This window comes from Leptonychotes weddellii, chromosome 6 (genome assembly GCF_054177405.1).
Source record: "Leptonychotes weddellii isolate Sample4059 chromosome 6, ASM5417740v2, whole genome shotgun sequence".
Taxonomy (NCBI): domain Eukaryota; kingdom Metazoa; phylum Chordata; class Mammalia; order Carnivora; family Phocidae; genus Leptonychotes; species Leptonychotes weddellii.
In genome coordinates, this window is record NC_138374.1 from 14,559,616 (window position 1) to 14,584,536 (window position 24,921).

General features: G+C 42.2%; 1 protein-coding gene across 9 annotated transcripts in view; it reads left to right on the top strand.

The window, feature by feature from the left end:
* Window positions 1–24,921, top strand: part of ABLIM1 (actin binding LIM protein 1) — a 284,673-nt gene that overhangs the window by 240,953 nt on the left and 18,799 nt on the right. For 6 of the 9 annotated variants that reach the window (XM_081823453.1, XM_081823450.1, XM_081823448.1 and 3 more), the window contains exons 9-15: window positions 3,470–3,547; window positions 4,280–4,435; window positions 7,749–7,784; window positions 10,420–10,549; window positions 12,779–12,898; window positions 20,574–20,678; window positions 22,392–22,439. In XM_081823453.1, the coding sequence (XP_081679579.1) occupies window positions 3,470–3,547; window positions 4,280–4,435; window positions 7,749–7,784; window positions 10,420–10,549; window positions 12,779–12,898; window positions 20,574–20,678; window positions 22,392–22,439 (673 nt within the window). The remainder of the gene's footprint in view (window positions 1–3,469; window positions 3,548–4,279; window positions 4,436–7,748; window positions 7,785–10,419; window positions 10,550–12,778; window positions 12,899–20,573; window positions 20,679–22,391; window positions 22,440–24,921) is intronic. The other 3 variants (XM_081823457.1, XM_081823456.1, XM_081823455.1) reach the window with 1 other exon arrangement.

Genomic DNA, 24,921 nt, shown 5'->3' on the forward strand with positions numbered 1-24,921 from the left:
TGAGAAGTTGAAACTCAAGGAAGTCAAAAGAAAAAGGGAGAGAGAAAACGAGAAAGGAAAGAAAAAGAAAAACTCATAGAATGTCACACAACTAGGAGAGCCAGGATTTGAACTTAATCACTTGACTCCAAATCCAGCCTTCTAACCCCCCTCTATTTTACTACACAGAGTTGTGTGTTTTATCCCATTATTTCATTTTAGACAGGAAAACAGGACAAAGAAGGGCCATTGTAAGAAAATAAGCAAGGATGTAACTCAACCCATAAGCAAGATGCCTATGGAAGTAGATTTTAAGTAAGGAGATCGGAATGAAGCAAAAGCAAGCCACAGTAAATGCAGTGAAGCAAAGAGCAACTTCTGAATCTCCAAGAGATAATCTTGAGCATTTCCGGTGCTGAATGGTCTGAAGATGCTCACGGCAGACTGGTCTCTACACGAGAGCCAGAGCACCGTCAGATTTGTGACCAGCTGATTTGACTTTGAACACAGTCTGACTACAAAAATTCGAAATATTTATTCTAGAATCAGATAACCTGGGGCCGGTATATGCAAAATGGAGGTGGTTCAGATTTGAACACCTTGAAGAACGAAACGGGACTTGACAAGATTTCAGATTGTCGGATAACTCTTTTAACGACGTTAGCTCTGCCATAGTCATGCTGTACATGAACCAGCTGAATACTTCAGAGGAAGCCTGCAGAACTCACAGATCCTCCCATGTGGTGAAGAAAGAAGGTAGAGAGAGCCTGAATGGAAACAGGCTGGTTCAGCCCAGGGACCTTTTCCTTCCGTCTAGTTCCTCATCCCTGGAAGAGAGCATTACAGACCCCATCCCGGGCATGTGTTCACGTGGCTCGGCAGCTGCATTCCGATCTGCGTGCACAGCACACAAGGGACCAGACTACTTCAGAGCCATCCCCAGGCGCATTGTTACAGGGAAGGCAGAAAGTATCTCTGACCTGTATCGGGCGAAAATAGGATGAGGGACATGGGAGAGACCTCAAGGCTCAGAGTGTTCTCTGGCTCTTCACACAACGTCTTAGCTGCTCGTTAATGCCAACAGGGCTTTGTCATAGCAACACCAGTATCCGAAGACGTCTGTCTTGCATTCGCCCCTCTCCTACCCCACCCCAACACGGAGCCACTGCAGGCTTCTCGTGGAGCCAAGAACATTCCCTCCTGCTAGTTGATCTCAAATTTTTTCTTCTATTTTCACCTCATCTGTCCCATAGCTATGTTGATGAGAGAGGAATGGTCATGTGTACCTTACAATGTGGAGGAGATTCTAGTGCAGGGGCTAAGAGCTTGGGCTGCATAGTAAACAGATGACCAACGTTAGCTGCCACTCATATTCTTGTGTTGTTACTTACCAGGTTGCATTTTGATACTGGGTTGGCACGTATTCGCTCCTGGCCACTTGAGGCCGAAGGACTACCTGTAGTTAATCGTTACCCCACGGAGAGGCATACTGGCTCCATTTTATTAGCGGGTGGCATCTCTTTTTAAAGGAGGACCACACTTTGGTTGTGTCACTTCTGTATTTTGATTGGGACACAAATCAAGGAATTGGACTTTTTGAGTGGCATCGTTATGTGAATCCTTCCTTTCCCAGTCGACTCAGAATTTAGAATTTTCTCATACTGAGATACGCATGTGATTGGAAATTTAAGTCTAGGAAGAAAGTACTTATATGTGGCAGGTGTTGGGGAGGGGGACCAGAAGCGACGAGCCTGCCACCCCTCCACTGTGCACAAGTGTGACTTCTCCAGCCCCCTCCCCGCTGGTATCTCAAAGACACAAGAACCATACATTGAATTCCAGTGAATTCCCTGTTAGAGTGAGTCTAATTGCTGTCTGACTTGAATTGGTCAGGTGGGTTCACTCTCAGTATTTTCACATGTGAATACATAATGATGCAACATCCTGATTTTTAGGAGGTTCTTTGGCTCCGTTATAGTCACAATCAAGACGCCAAATATCAGTAGAAAAAGTACTGAAGAGGAAAGATCCAATTCCTAACCTAGAACTACACATTCTCCTCTCCAAGAAATATCTGTACAGAGGGGAGCAAGTCTTTCAAGATTAGGCCTTTGGTTTTCTTGACAGAGCTTTCCAGAATGTGCCAGGCAGAGTGGGAGGCAGTTAACCCTCCCACTGCTCCCACCACCACTCACTCTCAGGGTCCTCTAAGCATATATTATAAAGTCCAGTTTCTTTTATCTTTCCCAGCAGCTGACTGCTAACCTTACTGCAGTGACTGTGTGGTTAGGCTCACGTCTCGTAATTAACACGAGCCAGGTATCCACAAACTGAGTGTTTACAAATAATAAATCCTAGCTCATTCCCTGAACAAAGATTTATGCCTTCTACGTACCTGTGGAAAACAGCGGGCGTACACAGTGGCGAAAAAATAAATCCTGTGAGGGCAGAGATGGTAACTGAAGTTAATGAGGGAGATAGGATGCAAAAAAAAGCAAAAAAAAACAAAAAACCCAGTACACATGGAATTATAAATTTTATTCATGAAGGAAAACTAAGAATGACTCGGACAGAAAATAAGGGTAGCCATTCTGGATTGAAAGGTCAGGGAGGGCTTCTTTGAGGAGGTGATATTTAAAGCCAAAACTGGAGGAAGAAAAAAAAATCAAGTAAAATCGAGGACTGGAGCATTTCAGGCAGAGGGAACAGCGAGGATAAGAACCCTGAAGCAGGGACGTGCGCCATGTTCCATGAATGATGGTGGGAAGTGAGAGGGTGGGAGAGGAGAGCCGGATCAAAACCCTGAGGCGCTGGGAGTTGTGATATTAAGTGGTCGCTGAAGCCAAAAGCAGAGTAGTGACCAGATTCTGTTCTTAAAAAACCTCTGTGGAGGCACCTGGGTGGCTCAGTTGGGTAGGGATCTGACTCTTGATTTTGGTTCAGGTCATGATCTCAGGGTCCTGGGATCGAGCCCTGCATCGGGCTCTGCACTCAGTGCAGACTCTGCTTGTCCCTCTCCCTCTGTTCCTCCCCCACTCATGCTCTCTCACTCTCTCTCAAATAAATAAGTAAAATCTTTAAAAAAAAAAAAATCTCTCTGGTCACTGGGCATCACGTGGATTTGAAGAGGGCAAGAATGGAAGTAGGAAACCCTCAGGCAAGGTCATTGCAATAGTCCAGATGAGCGGAGCTGGAGACTGGCGCTGGGATTGTGGCCACAGAGGTGGAGGGAAGTGTGCATGAAGGCAGAGCAAGAAGGTCTTGGAGGGGACGAGGAGGAGAAGGTGGAAAGTCCCCAAATGCATTTTCAAGGCTGATTGCACAGCTGATTCTCCTTTACCTTTTCTGTCTAGGTTCTATTTTCCCTTACTCAGAAAAGTCACAGATCTTTTTTTAACCAGCTTAGTTTTTAGTAAATGCTAAGGACTCGGGCCAGTCTTGATCCTGAAGCCGCGGTCTGAAATCTTACAAGGCACTGTTTACTTTACAGCCTACCAGGACTTCCTCTGAAAGCATTTATTCTAGACCAGGCTCCAGCATCCCTGGTTCCCCAGGTCATACTATCTGTGTAAGTATTTATTTCCGGGAAAGACCCTTCCGGGACAGGTAAAGTAGCAGACTGTCATAGTGGGGTGGGTAATCCTAAATAGACTAATTCGAAATTATTTCTATTGCTTTATGAGATCCAGTTGTCATTGTTGAAGATCAGCCCTCTCAATCATGTTTTCCTCTGGGTAATTACATTTATACGCAAATGTGACCATCGATGTCAATGACCTATAAAATGCAGGAATACCATGAAGGACTTTAAAAATTGCTGTGGCTAACTTGGATACAGATACATGGGGATTATTTATACATTTCATAATGCTGATACTGAGTATTCTTAAATTCTACCGCAAAGATATTTAAATATTTAATTTACCAAATATGCAGTTCTTGTTTTTGGCCATCTGGGAGGATTCTTTTTGACCATCTGTTTGAGCTTCTCCATCTCTGTAATAAATGTAGGAAAATTATCCTGAAGGTTTACAGGCTTTTCTACTTGGTTTATTCTACACAGACTTTTTCCTAAGTTTTTGATGACTTTTTTTTAAAAAACAACTTGATTAATACATGGTATAAATAGACAACTTCCTAAAGCAAAATGCTTTTGGTTTTAAAACTGAGCAAAATGTTTTGGTTTTTGTTTCTTTTTAAGGTCCTCACCTTTCAAGCAGAACATGAAATGTACTAAAAATAGTTCCCCAAAGAGATGAGACTAATGAGAGTAATTTTGCTTTCTGTTTAACCTTGCCAGGCAAAAGTGGACAACGAAATCCTGGATTATAAGGATTTAGCAGCCATTCCCAAGGTCAAGGCAATTTATGATATTGAACGTCCAGATCTTATTACCTATGAGCCTTTCTACACTTCAGGCTATGATGACAAACAGGAGAGGCAGAGCCTGGGAGAGGTAATACGTTCTAGAAGCTGTGCATTATACAACAACTTCTCTTTCATCACATGTATAAGCATGACTGATTGGAATCAAAATAAGTCAGAGGGTCCTTTTGATTCCCTTCTATTTGCAGGCTTCCATGCCAGGTGCTTTGAGGTATCAGAAACCTATCACACCATCCCTGGCCTCGGGAGGTTACAGAGGGGTGGGAGAAAAGAGCAACCAGAGAAAACAACGGGGAAGCATGAATGAGTGCTGGTACCAGGTGGTGGGATAGCAGAGTGGATATACTGGGAAGGAAGTCAAAGTTGTCAGGGGAGATTCTGTGAGCTGGGCAGAGGGAGTGAGGGACCGGCTGAAGTATAGTCATGGGGATCATGAGGAAGAGAACATATACCCTCAATTAGGACAGCTGCTGTGTGCAGCATCTTACGATAGAATGTGCAAGGACAGAATCAGCAGAGAGATCGAGACCACGGTGTGGCACAGTGATGTGAGCTAGGGTTCTGGAATCGAATTACCTGGGCTCGACCTGGGGACTCCACGTGCTGCTTGTATGACTTTGGCCATGTGGCAACCATTCTGACCCTGTTTTCTTCATCTGTATCACAGGATGACAGAATCTATCTCACAGGATGTTAGTAAGAATTAAATAAACCATCTGTTAAAGGTTAATATCTATAGAATATCTAGATCATTTATTATCTATTAAAGCAAAGCTGTATAAGCTAATCTATTAAAGCAGTTAGAGAGTCAGACTCGTGGTAAATGTTCGGCAAATGACGGCTGCTTTTGTGGTCACTCCCTGTGCTCTTGGGGCTCTTGGGGCTTATTAATGCTCTCCCAACATTAATGGTCCGGAGGCTGGAGCATAGCCTCTCAGCCCCTTGGGGTCCTCCCCATCCCTTTCCAGGGTTGGGGGTTCCCTCCCTGGGTGGCGTGGGCTCTGGTCTCTTTCCTCTGGCCTGTTCAACTCACTCTAAATTTTTCCCCTTTTATTTTTAAAATTAGAGTCCTCTACAGACTGATTTGAGTCCAGTCAGAGAGATGTTACCCGAGTACTGGACTGTAACTAGCTGTTCAGTCCAAGGTTAAAACAGACTGTACGCTACCTAACACATCCACACAGGGCTTTGAGATCTTAGATGAAGAAAAGCCATGAAAACATGGTGATTCTGTTCAATTTGTTCTCAATAATACATGTACATTTGATATGTTTTATAATTATACTTATATGTATTCATAATTGTAATATATGTTGTTCTTTTTATTTACTCATTTTTCAATTTGGGTTTTATGCCACAGCATAGCTCTGCATTGAAATAGCCCATTGGACAGGAAGTGATATCCATTTTCATGTAGTGCCCCCTAGTGGTCATATGCATGTAACTGCATCTGCAGGCGCTCAAAGGCGGGTTGATTGGCCTGGGTTGTGGAGTTGCCACGGGGCCCTGCCTGGAGAGTTGCATAGGGAATAAAGGAAAAAGGACAGTTCCTGAACAGGGTGCACAGCGCCTGGGCCTGGAACAAGTGCACGAGAATTTGCTAATATTTAAGTCCTACAAGCAAGGGGGAGGTGAGTTGTTTTATGGTGTCTTGGGTTTGGGGGTAGGTGTCTGTTTCCCAGGGGCTCCGTTTTTGAGCAGTAAAGCATCAAGCGCTCAAGAGTTTAGGCTTTGAACATTTCAGGGTTTGGAGTCAGACTCATATTTACAACTTTGGGAAAAGTACGTATTTCAGTCTCCTTATCTGTAAACTCAAGAGAGTAATATCCACCTCAGAGGTTTTCTGTGAGGATTAAGTGAAATATTTAGATTAGAACAGTCCCTGGCACAGAAATGCTCGGCATCATTACCGTCATAACCCGGAATGATGACCTGTGGGTTTCTTGGATCACGGAATCTGATGGAAGGATGCCCCCAGATCAGAAGTCAGACATGTTCCCCATCTCTTCCCCAACACATGAATCTTGCAACTTAGAAAACTTGACACACCGTTTGATTATTTATTCCTTTACTTATTAACTTCTTTTTCCAAAGAATCCCTAGATTGCCAATTTAGAAACGCTGGAGGAATAAACTTGACGTTCTGTGTCCCCATTTGTGCCTTCAGAAAGCACGAGTAGGGTGGATCCGGAGGCTGTCAGCAGGGTCAGGCCTGGCTCCTGCCTTCAAGGAGCCTGTGTTCACCCAGCTAAGATTCCCCCCCACCCCCCACCCCAGAGATAGTCCGCAGCTGCCCTGAGACCGGGGGGCTTGAGGAATCTGCAGTGCGAGAGAGCCCGGCGGCTTCTTGTGACCTTGGGGTGAGGGGCAAACTGGGATGCTGAGAAATCCACCGTGTCCTTCAGGATGCTTTGTTCGCATTTCATTTCTATTTGAGCACTTTTTGCATTTTAATTGTAAACATTTCATTCATTCATTTAGGAAATATTTGTTGGGCACCTCATACGTGTCAGGAGCTGCTCTAGTCCCTGGGAATACTTAGCTGTAAAGAAGCAGAGTTCTTGCCCTCATGGAGCTTGCAGTGGAAAGGGGGAGACAGACCATAAGCAGATACGTAATGCACTTTTACAGGGCATAGTGCTAGTGGAAAAATGAAGCAGAGTAAGGTGAAAGCCTGTGGGGCTGGGTTGCTGCTTAAAATAGGAGGGTCACAGAAGGCACTGTGTGCACCACGTGTGAGTGGAGACCTCACCGAAGAAGAGGAGTAAGCCCGGCAGGTGTCTGAGTGAAAGGCACTGCTGCCAGAGGGCACAGCAAATGCAAAGGCCCTGTGGTGAAAGAGGGTTTGATCTGTTCATTGACCCCAAGGAAGCCTTTGTGCCCTGAAGGATGGAAGCCAGAAGGTGAATGTAGAGATGTTGGCAAGCCCACCAGGGCAGGATGCCACAGACCTGGTCATCACCGGCCTGTGTCAGGCAGCAAATGATTTTATGTGACTGCCCTGATGATAATTGAGTCAACAACCATGTTTATAAAATTCTGTGTTTCAGTAGACACCGTGACTCATAGTAGTAAACTGAGCATAGTTTGAGCATAGAGGGAAAAATAGTTCCAGTTTGTCTAAGTTAAACATCTAAAGTATGACAGCGTATTTCTCAAAACCCACGGTTCCTAGGCCAGGACATGCGCCAGGCTCCCAGGAGCTTGGTTGTCATGTTTCTGCCTGAGCCCCACTTTCAACTTACCGAATCAGAAGACGGGGATGGGCAACGGGAGCAGGCATGTGGATGCAGCATACTGTTTCCAGGGGCTTCTGATAAACTAATTAAACTGATAACAAATCAATATCCACTGTGACTTGTAATTCTCTTTTATTCTTCTAGTCTCCAAGGACTTTGTCTCCTACTCCATCAGCAGAAGTAAGTGCCATTGTTGAACATTATAATGGGTGGGATTTGGGAGTGACTTGGACTTTTCCCAGACTGGAGTTTTTAAAGAAGGACATTTAACAAAACAACAACAACAACAAAAAAACTGCACGCAATATTATGATGAATGTAGGACTCCTTACATGTGAGATGACTCTAAGACACAGTAGTCAATGTTTTTTTCCAATGAGACTGGGGGTAAAAACAGCCATATAGTAATCTGAGCCTGTGCCTCTAAGTGCCTGGTAAGGGTTTGCAGGGAGTGAGGCCACCTGTCCTGCTGGGGGGGGGGCTCTCTCCCCTCATTCCTATTGAATTGATCTGAATCCCAACGTACTGGATTATCTGAAATGGCCTACAGTGGTCAGAGAGTATTCTGTAAGCAGAGCCATCTTCAGGGGAGGACACTCCTTTTAGTCTCGAATCAGTAGTCTTGTCCCCCTTCTCAGGGTAAAGATATCTCACAATGGCTTTTATCCAGTCCACCAGGCCCGCTGTTCCCTTCAGAATAACTCCTATGTGGATCACTTAGAGCCATCAGTGATCATTCCGTAGTGAACCACGGGTCCCCTGTCAATCCATACATACTCTTCCACTCTGCAGCATTCAAAACCAAAGACATAGCCCCCAGATTAGTTATTCTCACAACCCATTTTAGTAAGGGTTCTTCCGGAAGCTGATACTGATCTAGAAAATCAAAAGCTCCTTCACACTCTCCCTCCTGGTGTCTGTAGTTCCTCGGTTTTGCCCCACCCCTACACCCGACTGCCTACTTGGTGACCAGAGGCCTTAGAAGTACTTTCCATTGTCTGTCCTTATTTTTTCCCTTGGCAGAGGGGGAGTGGGGGTGTGTGTGGGGGGGTGTGGCTTAGAGGCTAGTGACCTAAGCTCTGGCTGACCCAAATCTGAGTGTGGTCCAGCACCAAGGTCTGACCCAGCACTCTCTTTCATTTAAGCTACTTCAGATAACTATAACCAAGGGATTGTATGTTTAGCATGCTTCTTACTTTTTTGTATTTCCTTATGTATCCAGTGAACGAACTCCTCAGGTGTTAAGTCTATCCCCATCTAAAAAAATAATAATAAAAATAATAAATAAGGGGCGTCTGGGTGGCTCAGTCAGTTAAGCATCGGACTCCTGATTTTGGGTCAGGTCATGATCTCACAGTTGTGAGATCAAGCCCCGCATCGGGCTCTGTGTTCAGCGTACAGTCTGCTTTAGATTCTCTCTCCCTCTCCCTCTCTCTCTAATAAACAAATAAAAATAAAATCTTAAAAGAGTTAAAATGAATAAAAAATAAAATCAGTAAGTCTTATCTTCAAGCAACTTTCTGGATATTCTATGTAAAACTGGATTGATCTTAGATAACCATTATGATTTAACATAGTAAAAACTGTAGTATTCTGATGGTTTATGACTGAGGGCTGTGAAAAATTAATTTCTGTTAGTATTCTAATCACAACAGAAGTTATGAAGCATTAACTTCTAATTGGCCAGTTGCAAAGTTGAAGCACGTTGTTTGGGGACTTTTTGTTTCATTGTTTTTAATTTATTGTTCTAGGCGACTGGGATCAAACCAAGGTTTCCTTGCCATTTGCTCTCAACAAATGGCACACAGCCATGGTTACTGAGGTTTTAACTTAGGCATTTTCCATACAGTCTTTCAAACTTGTATTTCTGTTGTAGCAGCAGAAACTTCGTAAGACAACTAATTCCTAAAATGTAGAACATTCCTTTCTATCCTTTTCACTGTTTGAGCAGTTTTATACTGTGTTGGTGTGAGTATGATTTTTTTTTTTGTACTTCGTACCTAACCTGCTCTTTTCTGGATTTGGACATAGTGGGCATACCAGTGCTGGTATTATATTCCACTGAATGGATACACCTAATTTTCTTCATTATTCCCCAATTTGTTGAGGAAGTTTTATCCTTATAAATGGCGGTATTATAAATACCTTTGAGCGAATTTTCCCATTTGGAGATCACTCTTTATTTTTTCCTTGGGATATGTTTCTCAAAGGAGGAAGTAGAACTTCCTGGGTTTGAGCCCACCACCAGCTTGTTCTGCAGGAAAATCAACTTAAGATGTCACCAGGTCGGTGTGATGGACAGTGTAGGTTGGCAGCCAGAACAAAGGGTACGATTAGAGCCGGGAGGCTGGCTCTGAAGCAGGCTCTGCCTGTATGAGCTACACACCTACGCACGGTCTCTTACCTGCTCTGAAACATCCTGCATTTGTGGAGACGGGAGGTCTGTACCCTGTGTTCTACCTTTGTTATTATGCAAATCGGGTGAAACGATGAATATACTTTGTAAAACTGAAAAGCACCATATCAATGTGGCCATTGGGGTATTCTCTTTTTCCCAGAGCTCTATCAACGTGGGAGTTTACCATTTCACATCTTAAAATTTGGGTAAATGCAAGAACTACGGGTTTCGAACAAAATGCATTAACCACAGAATGCTCCTTTGCATATGTATTGAAGGATATGGCCCTAAAATGTATACATGAACAGGTCAGCATGACAGTTCCCAGGCAACCTTTGTAGAACTGGCTGTCACTTGGACCCGATGATAGCCTGAGTGTGTGTCTTATGCTCCCGCGTTCTCGCACTTCCTTTCCAGGGCTACCAGGACTCTCGGGACCGGGTGATCCATCGATCCACCAGCCAGGGCTCCATCAGCTCCCCCGTCTATAGCCGTCACAGCTACACTCCGACCACATCTCGCTCTCCCCAGCATTTTCACAGACCTGGTAAGGGTGCCTGTTCCTGAGATTCACTCTGTATAATAGTCTGTATTGCAGTGTGATTTTTTTTTTTTCCCCACCACTGATAGTGTATTAAAAATCCAGCTGCCCAAAAAAAAAAAAAATCCAGCTGCCAAATAGATCTCCCCTTTTCCCAGGAAAAAAAAAAAAGAAAACTCATATCCAACTATAATTTGTGTTATTTTATGATTATATTCATTATGATTTATTAAATAATTACATCTTGACAGTGAACAACGGGAAGCCAGGGAGATTTTTTTTTTTCCTTTTTTTAGACTTGAAGAAAATCTCATCACTTTGAGACTTAAAATGAAGATCTCCAAAGAAAATACTTTGATGGGCCTTTTAGGCACATCAGCATCATCTAAAATCCACAGCATTAGTCATTCATTGGTGGGTTTGCCATGTTTCCCCGAACCAGGCACAGGGTGTCACTAAACATGCTTGGTTAAGCACCTTCTAGAAGGAAGTATTATATGCAACCTCGGGGTTGTGTTTGATAACTTTTCAGATCCATTCCAGCCCTTAGATTTTGAACCAGACTTGGAAAACAGAAAAACGTTAGGCAATATCAAACAGTAGTGGACTTCAGGTGACCTTCATCTGTGCACAGCGTAGTCCCTATCACTATTAGTGGGTGTCTCATGTGTGGAATAGAAGAATGGAGATCCCAGCATGGATCCAGGGCTCCCTGAGAAGTAGATTCCCAGAGGGAGACTCTGGCCTTCTAAACAACTCCGGTGGCAGCGAACGTCTAGGAAGACTTCCTTTTAAGCGTTGTGCTTCCGCACAGGTGGATGAGAACAAACTCATTCATGTGCTAACTTACTTGATAAAATAGAACCAGAGGAAATGAACAGAATATAAAAAGGCTGCAATCTGTTCCTTAAAGCCATAGATCTAATGCATATAGAAGATTGATTTTTTACTATATGAGTCTTCAATAATGTAGAATTTTCTCTAGGTCATAAATAGTATTTGTTGAGTTATGTAAAATGAGGGTTTTTCAAGAAATGGATTCTTTTTTTTTTTTTTTTTCATGTGCAACTACGTTCATTTAATTCATGCTCTGGACCTGGGTCTGGACTTAAGCCCTTGTCTGTGTGGGAGACAAGAAATCCTGTACGCGGCCACCCCTCCCTATAGGCATGTGCTGAGGTCACAGAGGCCACGGCCATGACCTTGTCAGAATGACGTGGGGCTACAGGGAAATCGTTGTTCCATGGGCCCCTGAATAGTGAAGGGGTGGCCAGCCAGGGACATTATTTCCCTGAAAGATCATGTTGCTGTTGAGCACTGAAGGTTTTTGTCTGTTCCAGTCATGGTTCCAAAGCCAGCAGCCTTTAGAACATTCCCCATTCTAAGTGCTCCTCCTCCTTTTCACAATATATTATGGGCGTGCATGATGCCAGTTATTAGGGCTTATAATTATTTTTTTCAAGATCTGCCCTTGTCAGGTGAAGCCGGTGGGGTTCTGACAGCAGGGCTGTGGTCAGTATAGAAAACCTCTGATTATCCACTCGGCGGGTTCTAGATGCCAGGTGATGGTACACGTTGCCCATGTCTGGGTTTAGTTTTAATGGTCCATTTTCCTTCCAAGATAACGAAGCTTCCGTTCCCCCCCATGCTGCCACCACGCAGTTCTCAGGATCCTAAGCAGCTCCTCACCACCCAGGGAACACAAACAGGTTTTCCTTCTACAAAGGCAAATAAAATTAAACCGCTAGTGGGAGAAGTTGGCAGCTTAAAAAAAAAAAGAATATGACCCTTACATAGAAGTACTTCTTTTCGAGATTCTTAAAATGTTATCTTTTTTTTTTTTTTTTTAACATGGGTTTCAAGGGTTCTGTTTTGTCAGGTGCTTTTTAAAAACAGCTATTTCTGAGTCTAAATGATGTGCCCAGTACTGGCTCAGCAGTAGCCAGTGTTATCCTGACAGAGAATGTCCTGGTGGCCATTCCTTCTCATAAAGCCATTTATTCTCAGAGAGCGACTCTGTACCAACCCGTACCTGTTTGCAAATTCTCCCCACTTAGCCTCGCCCTCAGCAGGTGCGTTCTTAACCCTTTTGCCTTCTTCCTTTTTCAGACTCCTGATTAACGTTCTTTGTTTTCCGCCCCCCTTGGAATGATGATGATGTCCCTGCTCCTGTGTTAATTTCTGTTCTTCTTTTCTGTTTCCACCTGGCCCCGCCCCTGACTCCTTGCCGCACAGAGCTGCTGTCTCCTGGTGTGCAAAGGTTGTCCCACCTACGCACCAGCAGCCTCAGCTCCGCCCACAGCGACTCCCGCCCCAACTCCCCCTTCCGACACCACTTCATTCCCCATATCAAAGGTAAGGAGGCAGGCTTCTTCAGGCAGCATCCCGCAGAGTGGAGATTTATTAGCACCCTGGGAAGGCTAATAACGTGGATCTCCAAGAGTTAGCTCCCAGCTTTCAACCTCTCCGCATGCCTGCGTGTGTCGTGACCACACCCAGCGTCTTAGAACTGACGTGGCATCTCTCCACAGGAGAAATACGTCATTTCTAAGGGCTCTAGATGAAAAAACAGGAAGTATGTTTAAGACCATTAGATTTATTACCCACCGCTTAGGAAAAAAAACCATATATTATCATTTTGTTTTTCTGTGTATCAAAAGCAAAATATAATATATAGTTGGGGTATTTTCCTGGTTTTGGTATGTGATGTGGCTCAGCAAATCATACCAGCATTTAGCAACAAATATGCAAAACTTGTCTTAATGGTGATAAGCCACTTAACCACTTAATGATATTAAAACATTTGGATAGTACAAAAAGATCTGTGGCAATGTAACTTAAATTTCTCTCCTCGAGGCAACCCTTAGGGTAATCAATCCTCTTTTGACTGGTCCTGATTTCTGCATGATGCAGAAGAAGAGCTTTGCCTTCTGTTTTCTGTTTCTGCCCCACATCCCTGCCCATTCCCTTTATGGCATCCCCATTGTTTTTCCGCGTTGTCTATCACGCTTCTGTAGCAGTCCTCCACCAGGGCTCCTGTTCCCCTCCATGTGTTGGGGGATCCAAGAGCCCTGAAGGGGTGTCAAAGGGGCCATAATTTAAAATATGTATGAGCTCCCAGAAGCATGCTGACTTGTTCCGTAGTCTTGACTTGAACCAAATTAACCAATGACAGTAGATGAAGGAGGGGAGTGGCAGGCAAGCACAGATACTGTTATTGGACTTGAGACAGACCTAACAGATTCTGACCCTGTGATCCAAGTGCTCACATCCTGAGCACTGCTATTGAGTAGCCAAAATGTTGTTCTAGTTGACTGAGCTTTCATTTGCAGTCTACCCAAGTAATTTTCTTACTGCTCACTTGGATTTCCAGCAACTGAGTCCAAAAATATAGATGTACTGCACTTAATCAGCATGCCGTTATTTTTATGTGTGCTACTTTAGCATTTTCTATGCTGTAAAAATAATGTTGCTGACATGCTTATTGAAGACACACATTATTTGACATTGGCAAAGAGATCAGTCTTTTTCAGTTGGAGCAGCGCTTTCTAAAATTCTTGACAGATTACTTACAATTATTATTGCTATTTAGTATGGGGGGGCTTTAGAGAATGTTTATAAAACTGTGAGAAACTATTTAAGAACTTCAGAGATGTATTTTAAAGAGACTTTAATATAGAAGCCCATGGCCCAACTAAGATTTGTTTGCTTCTAATATGCAAGAGAAAATAGGTTTTTAATTCAAAAATATAAGCTGCCTTGTTTGGATATTACATGTTTCATCTTTCCGAAGAGATGCTTTTTGTAGGGAGAAAAATGTCACATGCCCTGTAAAGTTATACACAGTTTGTACAAATAACACATCATGAAATATCAAGACTCACAAAGCCTTCTGTCTGTGAGGAGCTTTATGGAGAGTTGGAATGCCCAAATGGACACTGGAGTCCTAGATTTAAAATATTATCTTTGTCCTGTGCTAGCTGTAGAACCTTGGATTATTGACTTAACCTTTTGAGTGTCACTTGCCTCCCTCATCTGTAGAACCTCTCCTAGGTCATTGGGGGTACATGAGGTCAAGTGCCCTGGTGTGTAGTAAGCACTCAGCTCACCTTGTCCGTGACATTTTCCCCCTGGGCATGGTGTCCTTAAAGCACTTTTCATTACATCATCTCATTCCATTCTCTGGTTAAGGGGCCCTGGCCAAGGGCTCACACCTAGGGAGCGCTGCACCAGGACCAGACCCCAGGCCTCCCATCCCCTTGTGTGTTTCAGTGTAAATATACATGAAGGATAATTTTGAAAGCAAACTTCTTTTCCATCTCTGTTTAGCTAGACAATTGCATTCTTGTTAAGGCTAAGACAGACAGCTGCTTTCAGTCATTTAAATTTTTCCTTTTCAATAGGAATACCAAATAGTAACAAAAATTACGTACATTTGTGTGCCCAAATGGTGCCTTATTAAAAATGTAGATATACAGTTGACCCTTGAACAATGTGGGGATTAGGGGCACCAATCCTCTGTGCGGTGGAAAAATCTTTGTATGAATTTTGACTCTCTAAAAACTTAACTACTAATAGCCTACTGTTAACCCTTACTGATAACATAAACAGCCAATTAACACATATTTTGTATGTTATATGTATTATAGATTGTATTTTACAACAAAGTAAGCTAGAGAAAAGAAAAATGTTATTAAGAAAATCAAGAGGAAAGTATATTTACAGTACTATACCGTTTACCAAAAAATACCCACGTGTAAGTGGACCCATGCCATTCAAACCCACGTCATTCATGGGTCAGAAGTACATCGTTTTCTGTCTTCAGACTGAATTTGAACTTTTTGACACAAATATTGTGGTTTTAAATTGTAGAGAGCATTAGGCCAAGAGGGATTAGCTTGACCTGAGCCCACACGTAAAAAACATCTAATGATCTCTCTCCCATATGCCTATAGTTCGTTCCTATAAAATAGTTTGCATACATCAGATACAAAATGTAATGTACATAACGGTATATGCTTAGTTTTAAAATCAGATGCGCTTGTTGCTAAACTACGAAATAAATCATGGAGAATTAAAGATATTGCTTTAAAAGCCTAATATAGTTGAATAAGTGAAAGCTGATTCTTCAAGGAATTACTTCTTAGTTATTCTGAAAAACATGTGTCTGTTTCCATGGAAGTCCTCTCCAGCACTTGGAAATTTCAACACGGGGGGCATTTATGGCCATTGGAGAAACACCATCTAAGGCATCTTCAAAGTGGAGCTAAGTCCACCGTGGCTCTTCATTTAAACATTCACTTTTTATCGTGGAGCTTGTCTTACAATCTTGGGGCCGTTATTCTTAAAACAAATGAAAGCCAGGCAGCCTGAGGATGCCAGGGCAAGTGGTATGTCCTTTTCAGGAATGTGTAGCTAGAAGCAGGGGGCCCCCTTGCCACTCCGGCAACCGGAAGGGCAGCCCTCCCGCCCTCCACTTCCTAAGTCCACATCCCGGTCTTTTTCTGACGCATGGGCCCAGGCCCCAGCGTTCATGGAGCTGAGGATGCTGCATGCGTATAAAGCTAAGATGCCATTCACGGGCTGTCTCTCTATTCTGCTGGCTTCTCCATCCACGTTCTGTAATGTCCATTTTGTTTCCCGCTGTGTCTTTATTTCTGTTCCCTGAACTCCCCTGCAGCCTCATTCAGTGCTGGTATGTCGTTGGGCCATGTGGACAAGTGCGTGCTTAGATTTGAAAAGCTTTTCACTCTGTTCTGGGCTTTGTCTGTGCTATGTTTGCTGAATTTCTCTTCCCTCCCCTTTGAAATACTGTTAGACATTATGTTCTGTGTCCACGACATATAAATCAGATTTGTGACCAGGAGGGCTACATATATTAAGTCTCTTTGAAAGGAATCTTTGCTGTTCTGCCGTAGAAATGATTTGCTCTGATGCAAATAATTGACACTTGCTGAAGAAAACCATAATGCTTATTGAAACTTGAGACAAGAACCAGCAATCCTGAAACTCTGTCATGAAATTCTAGATGCTGCCAACTTTAAGGTCCCCTCAAAATATTCATTTATATTTTGGAATGTAAGCACTTAGAATCCAGAAAACCAGGCAACGCTCCAGCAGGTGCCCCCAGCAGACACATGCTCCGCCATTTTGATTTACTTGTCTTGGGATTTGTCACTTGGGCTCTCGGGGTACCAGAAAGAAGATTGAAAGCAAGGACAGAGCGTTTGAATATATTAAGCACAGTAAGAATCCTGCAATTGATTGATCTCCCATGACTGAAAAATCGGCTTATGAAGCTGATAGGGAAAGAGCTAAAAATGAAGGCTAAGAAATGTACATACGCGGTGGCTTCTCAGCACAGTAGCTAAGATCACTAACAACTGAGAGTCAACCAATACAAGGAAGGACTTATTTAAGGAACAAAATGGCTATGAATGTGATAGATACAATATTCTATGACATATACACTATTATCTGTAAACAGTATCTACATTTCCAAGCTGATGATGATAATGATGATGGTAAGATCTTCCGTATATGATCTTTCATCTGACACCATATATATTACTTTGCCTAAGTAATGCACTAAGTGTAAAAATAATGTCTTAGGGCCCTCCTCAGTTATTTCCTTCTAGAATGGAGTTAAAGTTTTACCACTTCAAGATAGGGTGTTTAAGTTAGAAAAAGGAAAAAGGACTCATCTTGAGAATTTTGCTTTTTCTTTTAAAATGCCAAAAAATGGGAGCACCTGGGTGGCTCAGTTGGTTAAGTGTCCAACTCTTAATTTCAGCTCAGATCTGGATCTCAGGGTCGTGAGTTCAAGCCCCGTGTTGGGCTCCACACTGGACACGGAGCCTACTTAAAAAAAAATGCCAAAAATGTTTAATGCCTTTGGTATTTCAAGGGCTAAGAATTTGGTAACTAGCAACAGTACTCTGAGACCTTGTTCCCAGTGAGCCATTGTGATGTGTGGAAATCATATTGAGCAGAATCCCTTAGATGGGTGCGTTGTTGAGTCTCTCTTTGCCTAGTGCTTTAAAATGTTTTGTAGGAGGTTTTAATTGATTCTAGCGTTAAATCTGTTTATAAGGACTTGAACATAGTAGTGAGGTTTTTTGTTTTTTTTTAAAGCAACTAGAAAGATCAATGGTTGCCGAAATAGGCAGCCAAATAAAGAACTATGCCCAACAAGAAACAGCATTCAGCCAGAATTCGCCCATCGGGAATTCAGACAGTCACTCCCCAGCCTTTAAGAATCATCACCCGTATCTGAGAAGCGATGGGCTCCTACTGCCACTTGCCAGGAGAGCATCTCCATGATAGATTTTTAATACTTGGACAAATGCTAATTCTAATAACCTTAAACCTTTGCCTCCCATCTATGCAGATATTTTTGTGTGTGCATGCCCCTGGCTAATCATCATCAAAACAAATTTAATGGAGTTTCATCCAATTAGATATTGTCACCAAATGTGAGAACATTTCCCTGAGATGTCTGATGTTCTTCTACGCATGCAGGAAGGGTAGAGTTGAAGGGCGGAGGGCAGTGTGGTTCAGAAGCAGGAGCATCCAGTGCTCGGCATATGCAGAAAGAGTTTTCAAAAGACAACCTCAAATAAGGCGAGAAAGCTGTCTTTCTAGACCTTCAATTTTGAGAATAGTTCACAAGAAGTATTCTGTTTTTCAATTATGGATTACTCTTGTGAATAAGTTCTGATGTTTACAGGAGGAAAGCATTCCTCTGAAGTGAAATAGTTAAATTGGGGTTATTGAGGATCTAGTGGGAAAGTGCTGAAAAGGAGATGCCATTGTGACCCTGTTGCTCAATACTAGCATCTGTCTGCCTCTATTCAAGAGCAAGGTGAAGGTTAATCCTGCAGCGGTGCTTACTAAATTCGGCCATTAATAGCTCAAGAATTCACAAGTAGGCTGTTTTCAGTCATTCATTTGCAGACATTTATAAGGGACCTGGTCTTGGCCAGGCACTATGCTGAGCACAGAAAGATGAAGGAGACCTAGTTCTAATTCAGCCTTAGATTTAAAACAAGATTTACTTCTACATGTAAACCACATTCTTCCTTCCCCTGCTTGCCTCTACCTGTGTCTTTTCGTTTTTTTGAGATGTGAACTAGTTATTTCTCATTAGAAGAGTGATAATAAATGAAATAACTTTTTAAAAAAAATTAACCTTTTAATAGATCGGCAGCTTGGGGCAAAGCATCATAATTTTTAGAGGCTAATATCTGATTTAAATAGTAAAGTCTACATAATAATGTATTGAAGCTAGACATGAAACTGACTCTTGAGGGAAAAAAGAGAAAAGCTTCAGAACACGATAACCAAAAACCTGGAATCTAAACTGAAGCGAGAAACAAATTCAGATCTCATTTGGAAGATCTTGCTGCCCATTCAGTATAGATGCGTGCTCTGGTTAACCTAAAAATACACATAGTGAGAAATTAAAACTGTAGTAAGCGTGTTATTTTGAAACTCCAGCAATTGATACCTTTTATACTTTGTGGGCCAGATTTAGAACAGCTTGGCTTACTTGAAGAAATCAACTCGTGCTCTGTTCTCTGAAGATCTATGATTTATTTCATATTGTTAGCATTAATTGATAGATAAATTACACTTTATGAAAACTTACAACTTTTGTGCTTCAAAGGGCACTGTCAAGATAGCGAAAGACAACCCACGGAATGAGAGGAAGTGTTTGCAAGTCATCTATCTGTCTGATAAGGGACTTGGACCCAGAATATATAAAAAAGTCTTATGACTCAGGAACAAAAGCAGTCGCACTATAGTTCATTAACTTTTGATAGTCCCCTACACCTTCTGGTGTATTCTTGGGGCAGATGTTTTCTCAGACATGAGGTAGGAGGATACTTCAGGGCAATAGCTGATCTCTGACAGCCCAACACAAGCCTCAGTTCATCCTGGTCGGAAGGGAGTGACATTGGCCTTGGCCACACTCAAGGCCAAGTGCCAGCTAGCTTCTCTGGCCCCTTCCCTGTTCTCTCCTCCAAGAACACCGTGTTGTCCAGCCACAGTGGCCAGGACTGTTGTTCCTACACACCATGGCCCTTCATTCCTCAGGACGTGCAAGCCCTCTAGAGTCTAGGCCTGCTCACACCTCGGCCCACCCACCCACCTGGTATATTTACTCCTTGATGCCCTGCTCAGTCTAACATCTTAGCTCTCTGAAAGAATTGATGGCACTCTCGCCTGAGCAAGCATGTCCATATCATAGTCTGTCTCCTTAGGTAGCTTCTGAGACCCACCCCCCTCACGGGCAGGGATGACATCTCATTCATCTCCCTGTCCTCAGTCATAGCTCAGTGCACAGCCATGGTAGATGTCCGGATTTGTTTCACAGATGGAATTGTTGGACTGGGTGGAGCCTCAGTGGAGCCTTGGAAGAGGCAGGTGGCGAGAGGTCCCAAAGTCCCTGGGAGAAAGGGCCTGACTGTATGGGGTGTATTGCACAGTGAGGAAGCAGAGCATTTGCTTCAAGTGCAGGCACTTTGCATTGCTAAGGGGAGGGACTAGGTGATCTCACAGGCTCCCAGACATAGCCTTCCATTCAGAGAAATCTACTCCAGCCTCTGCCATCGTGCCCGAAAGTGACTGTTACTTGGGCTTGCATATCCCGCCCCTTCACATGCTTGGGATTTAATGTCTGACAACTGACCCTGAATCATTAGCAAGTGACCTTCCGTGACTCTTAATGTACTTTCCATCTAATCAGTTTGCTGCCCGCTCACAGCCTTCAACCGCATGCCATTGGAATGACTCCTCCTACCGCTAGCTGCTTTTAACCCAGTTCCACGCAAACTCGAGGCTCTCCTGCGGAAAACTAAACCTTGTATCACCTTGTGAGCCAAGTTGATAAATTGAGTTTGTTTCTTTTGTTTCCCCTTTTGGATGTACCTCCTTCCGGTTTGTTTTGAATTTTTATTATGCTTGCTTTGTTTTCTTTATTGCTGTCCCTTCTCTTATTTTGTTTTCTCCATTCTTCTCATTGGAGGCAATGAGCCGTCCAGCGGCCGGAACTCCCCTCTCCCTTACCGGCCAGACAGTCGTCCTCTCACTCCAACCTATGCCCAGGCCCCTAAACATTTCCATGTTCCAGGTAGGAGCTGACACGGTCTTTGTCTGGGTGTCCTGTCACGGTGTAGAATGTAGCCCTGTTACCTGTCTCGTCTCATTCCTCACGCTTTCTTCATCGGGATGCACACAGTCGACAAACCCTAAATTGCACGATCTGACCCAGAGGGCCTTTCAGAAGTTTGGGATGTGAAATGCCAAGGATTGTATGGAAGGTTTAAGTTTTCTCAAAATTTTTTGAAGGGGGGTGGGAAGCAGAGAGTGAAGGAAGGAGGGTTGAGTTGCTTTGTTTTGTTTTTATGAAGATTTTGATTTTACCTGTATATGAGTGCCCTTTGAAGTTATCACTCTGTGGTTTGGTGTCATTGACTAATTATCACAATGACAATCTACTTATCTTCTCATCCTCGAGAATGAACCACAGCATCTCTCAAGAGTACTTTTATTTTTTTCCTGTTTGTCTCCAGTGTGGAGATTCTTTCTATGGACTTTTCAGAGAAGCATAAAATTGGATCAATTGGTTGGTCCTTCTGCAATGTATAACCAACTGACTACCTTCTTAGCCCACAAAGATATCTTGCAATTTAGGCTTGGTGCTGTAAGCTTTGCTGAAGTCATAAGCATTTGCTGTCACAGTACAAATAGTAATTTGCCATCAAGAACTGGAAAACTCAGAACCCATCAATATTTTAATGTTTAGGTCAACTCAATTTTTAAGGGCAAGATTGGCTATCAGAGGTCACGATATTTTTTTTTTTCCATTGGAAGTACATTGTTTTGTTTCTTTTAAGCTCCTGAAAGTGGTTTAATAAATTACCTATTATTAGGACACATATTTGGAATCTGTAATAGTTTTTTTTCTTTTGCATTCCAAACTTACCTAATAAAACAGGAAAGTTCAGTGAGATTCATACCGCTAAGATAGAACTGCCTTTTCAAATAAAGCTTCACTGAACCTTGAAAATCAGTGTTGTACATTTGCAACCTTTTTGCGTGAAGAATGCCCCCACCAAGATACGGTGCCCAAGATTCGGGGGAAGCAGACCTTTTGAAATTTCCTGAGTATTTGCAGTCAAAGCAAAACTGTAGCATTATCAAATGGGGTCCTGTATAAATAAATGAGTAACATTCAGTATCTCTTTTCCTTTCTTTCTTTCTTTTTTTTTTTTTTTTTAATAAATTTGACCTATACAAGTTAGGATCCTCTCAAACATTCTGTCAGCACATCAGACAAGCCTTGCACATAAAAACTGTTTCTATGTTTTAAAAGACTACTCTTAATTATATTACATTGCTTTCCACTGTTCCACTCATTAGTTGAAAAGAAATTGAGCCCCTGGTATCTACTGCGAGCTCAATTTCTAGACAGTAGCAATTTGGGGACCTTCCCCAAACTGGTTATGTCTTCCTCACCACTAGATCCCGTCCTTCCACTGCTTCCATTTCTTCCTGTTTTAATCACACTTTTAGTGAAGTACGTATTTGCAATAAATGGCTCATGAATTAGTTACATCTCTATATATCCTAAGATGTATTACAAAGGATTCCATATCACTTGTCTGTAGTAATTCACTCATTCCTGGAACTTCTTCCCGTAACTTCTTTGTAATACAAAAGTTAACCTTCCGGGTTGTTTTTATTCAAGAGTCTTCAGTTTGGTTTGCCTCTTGGTTGATCTGTTTTTCCCATCGCTGAACCGGTTCCCATAATCACACACCTTTGCTTTTCATTTCCACAGATCAAGGGATCAACATTTACCGAAAACCACCCATCTACAAACAGCATGGTAAAACCCGCTTTCCTCCGCATAGCTTTTAAGTAGCGGCGCCCGCCGAACTTTTTGCTGTCCTCTGAAAGGCTTTTCTGCTGCTGCTTTTGAGAATCAAACTGGGGCGCCCAGCGTATTATGCCTTTATGGGTTCCTAAGATGAAATTATTGTGAGATTGGTTTTCCTAGAAAGAGAACGCTTAGCTTGGTTAGGAAGCTCGCAGTAATTCACAAACACCTTTTTTTTTTAGCATCAAATAATTTAACCAGCCTCTATAATAATTTGGATGAGCTTCTAATTAGTTTAATTAAATTCGTGAAGGCCAGCTACCTAGAAAAATTAACTGGACTAAGCCTACATCAACTCGACTGTCCAATTCCCCAGTTTCTTATGGGCATGCAGATGTCTGTGCCTTGGGGTGGAATGGACAGGACACACTCCAAGTCCTGGCCTTTCCCTCGATGGTTCTATGATATCATGGACACAATTACTCTGTCCCTCAATTTTCTCATAGGCAACAACCAGTGAGTTAGGCCAGCTTGTCTCTGAAATCCCTGCAAACTAAAATCACTAACATGGATTTATAATTGTGTTTTCCTTTTCTGGAAATAAAGAATTTTTAAACCCAGGAAATCACATTACCATAGGTAAATCACATTTCCCTCCACCATTTTTAGGTCTCTATAAATTAGGTGCTGTAAATCTTTGTGAATGGATAGAAAGCCAATACTGGTCTTCAGGTGATTTCAGAAAATCATACACAAAATGTGCCTGGAAATTTGAAGGCTGCCTTTAAAAAATCTAGTTGACATTAATGAGTCCTTAAGGATTAGGATGACATCAAAAGCAAAGAAAGTGGAAAATGCACAAGGAAAAAAATTTAGGCCAATATTCTAGGGGGAAGAAAGACAATGTACATATTGTAATGGTTCTAGAACTGTGATTTTTTTTCTTTTCTTTTTTTTTCTTTTTTAAGATTTTACACCATGTGCTTGCTTTTTTTTAAGTTTGTTAACATTGTTTTTGTTTGTTTTTTTATGGTTTAATGTCTTCTCACCCACTCATTAACATGTGAATGTTTACTGACTTCACCAATTCTAATGCGTAAGTACTGCTTGAAGTCATGCTTTTTTTTTTCTAAATTTAGGAGTGAGACTCCAAGAGTTTGGTTTATCAATGTAGAAACTGTTTTTATTACTAAAATCTCTAAGGCCCTGCCTCTCTAAGCAAAAGTAATCAAATAATTAAGATTTAAAGAGAGTAGATCGTGTTAGCTTATTTATTTGAAAGAGACTGGCTTTTTTTTTCCCTGAAATGCTCTCTGACTTGACTCTTTCTTTGTCATCATTAAGAGTATCTCAGTCAGAGTGCCTTCCCAAAGGACATTGTGCAAAAGAGCAGTTCCATGGGATAGAACAAGATGGCATGCCAAAAACGGGTGTCTGGGCCCCGAAGCATTTGGAAAATGCTAGATTTAAATAAAGTCACACTTTTTTCTTTTTTTTGTAATGCAGAACGTCTCCGTCTTTCATATGCTAACCCATGTTGTCCTTCTTTAAGAAGAAGATGTCCTTTGGAGTGTTTTCCAGGCTGAATGTTTAATTTTTTTCTCATGAGGTTAAAGAGTCAGAGAAACACTACTACATGCTTGGCCAAGACTTCACCCCTTATGAGTCTATAGGGTGACCTTGGTCAAGTCGCTTCAGGAAACCGAGACCCAGAAGGTTACTACAAGAATGGGGAATTCGAGCTGAGATTTCAAAAAAATTATTTCCAGATTTTAAAATATGTGAGCCCAGGAAGCGGGGAGAGTTTTATTTAAAGCGTTCTAACTCTATTTTGAAATGTTTAGTTACATCCCAGGCCAGTCTGCCAAATTAGCCAGAATCAGGGTCTGACCATTAAACCTGGTTTGTTTTGTTCCAGCTCTGTGATTAGATTCGGAACTCTAAGTCAGGGACTCCTCTAAGCAGAGCCATCAAGAGCCCTGTGAACTAAGGTCCTTGCTAGTCTGGCTTTTGTTGTTTTTAAAGTTGGATGACTCACTTGTATGTGCAGACCCTTGAGGAAAACAAGGAGTGTTTTGCATATATAAGGCGCCATGTTGAATTCCTACAAGCTGAGCGCGGATTTTCCCATTGCCATATCTCCTAGGACTCAAGACACATATATAATATGTAAGGATTAGAATGAACTGGACAGATGATGGCTAAAATGAACAAACACAAATACACAAAGAGACAAAGCCAGCCCTCTCCTGACTAACAACTACAGTCAAATGACAATGTCATGTTTTTAACTTAGTTCTTTAATTTCAAATTGCTAATTCAAATTTCTAATTACTCTTGAAGAGTGTTATCTGATGGAACTTTCTGTGATGATGGAAATGGTCTACCTTGGTGCTTCCAGTATGGTAGCCATAAATCACAGGTGGCTACTGAGCACTTAAAATGTAGCTAGTGCAACCGAGGGATGGAAGTTTAATTTTACTCATTTGTT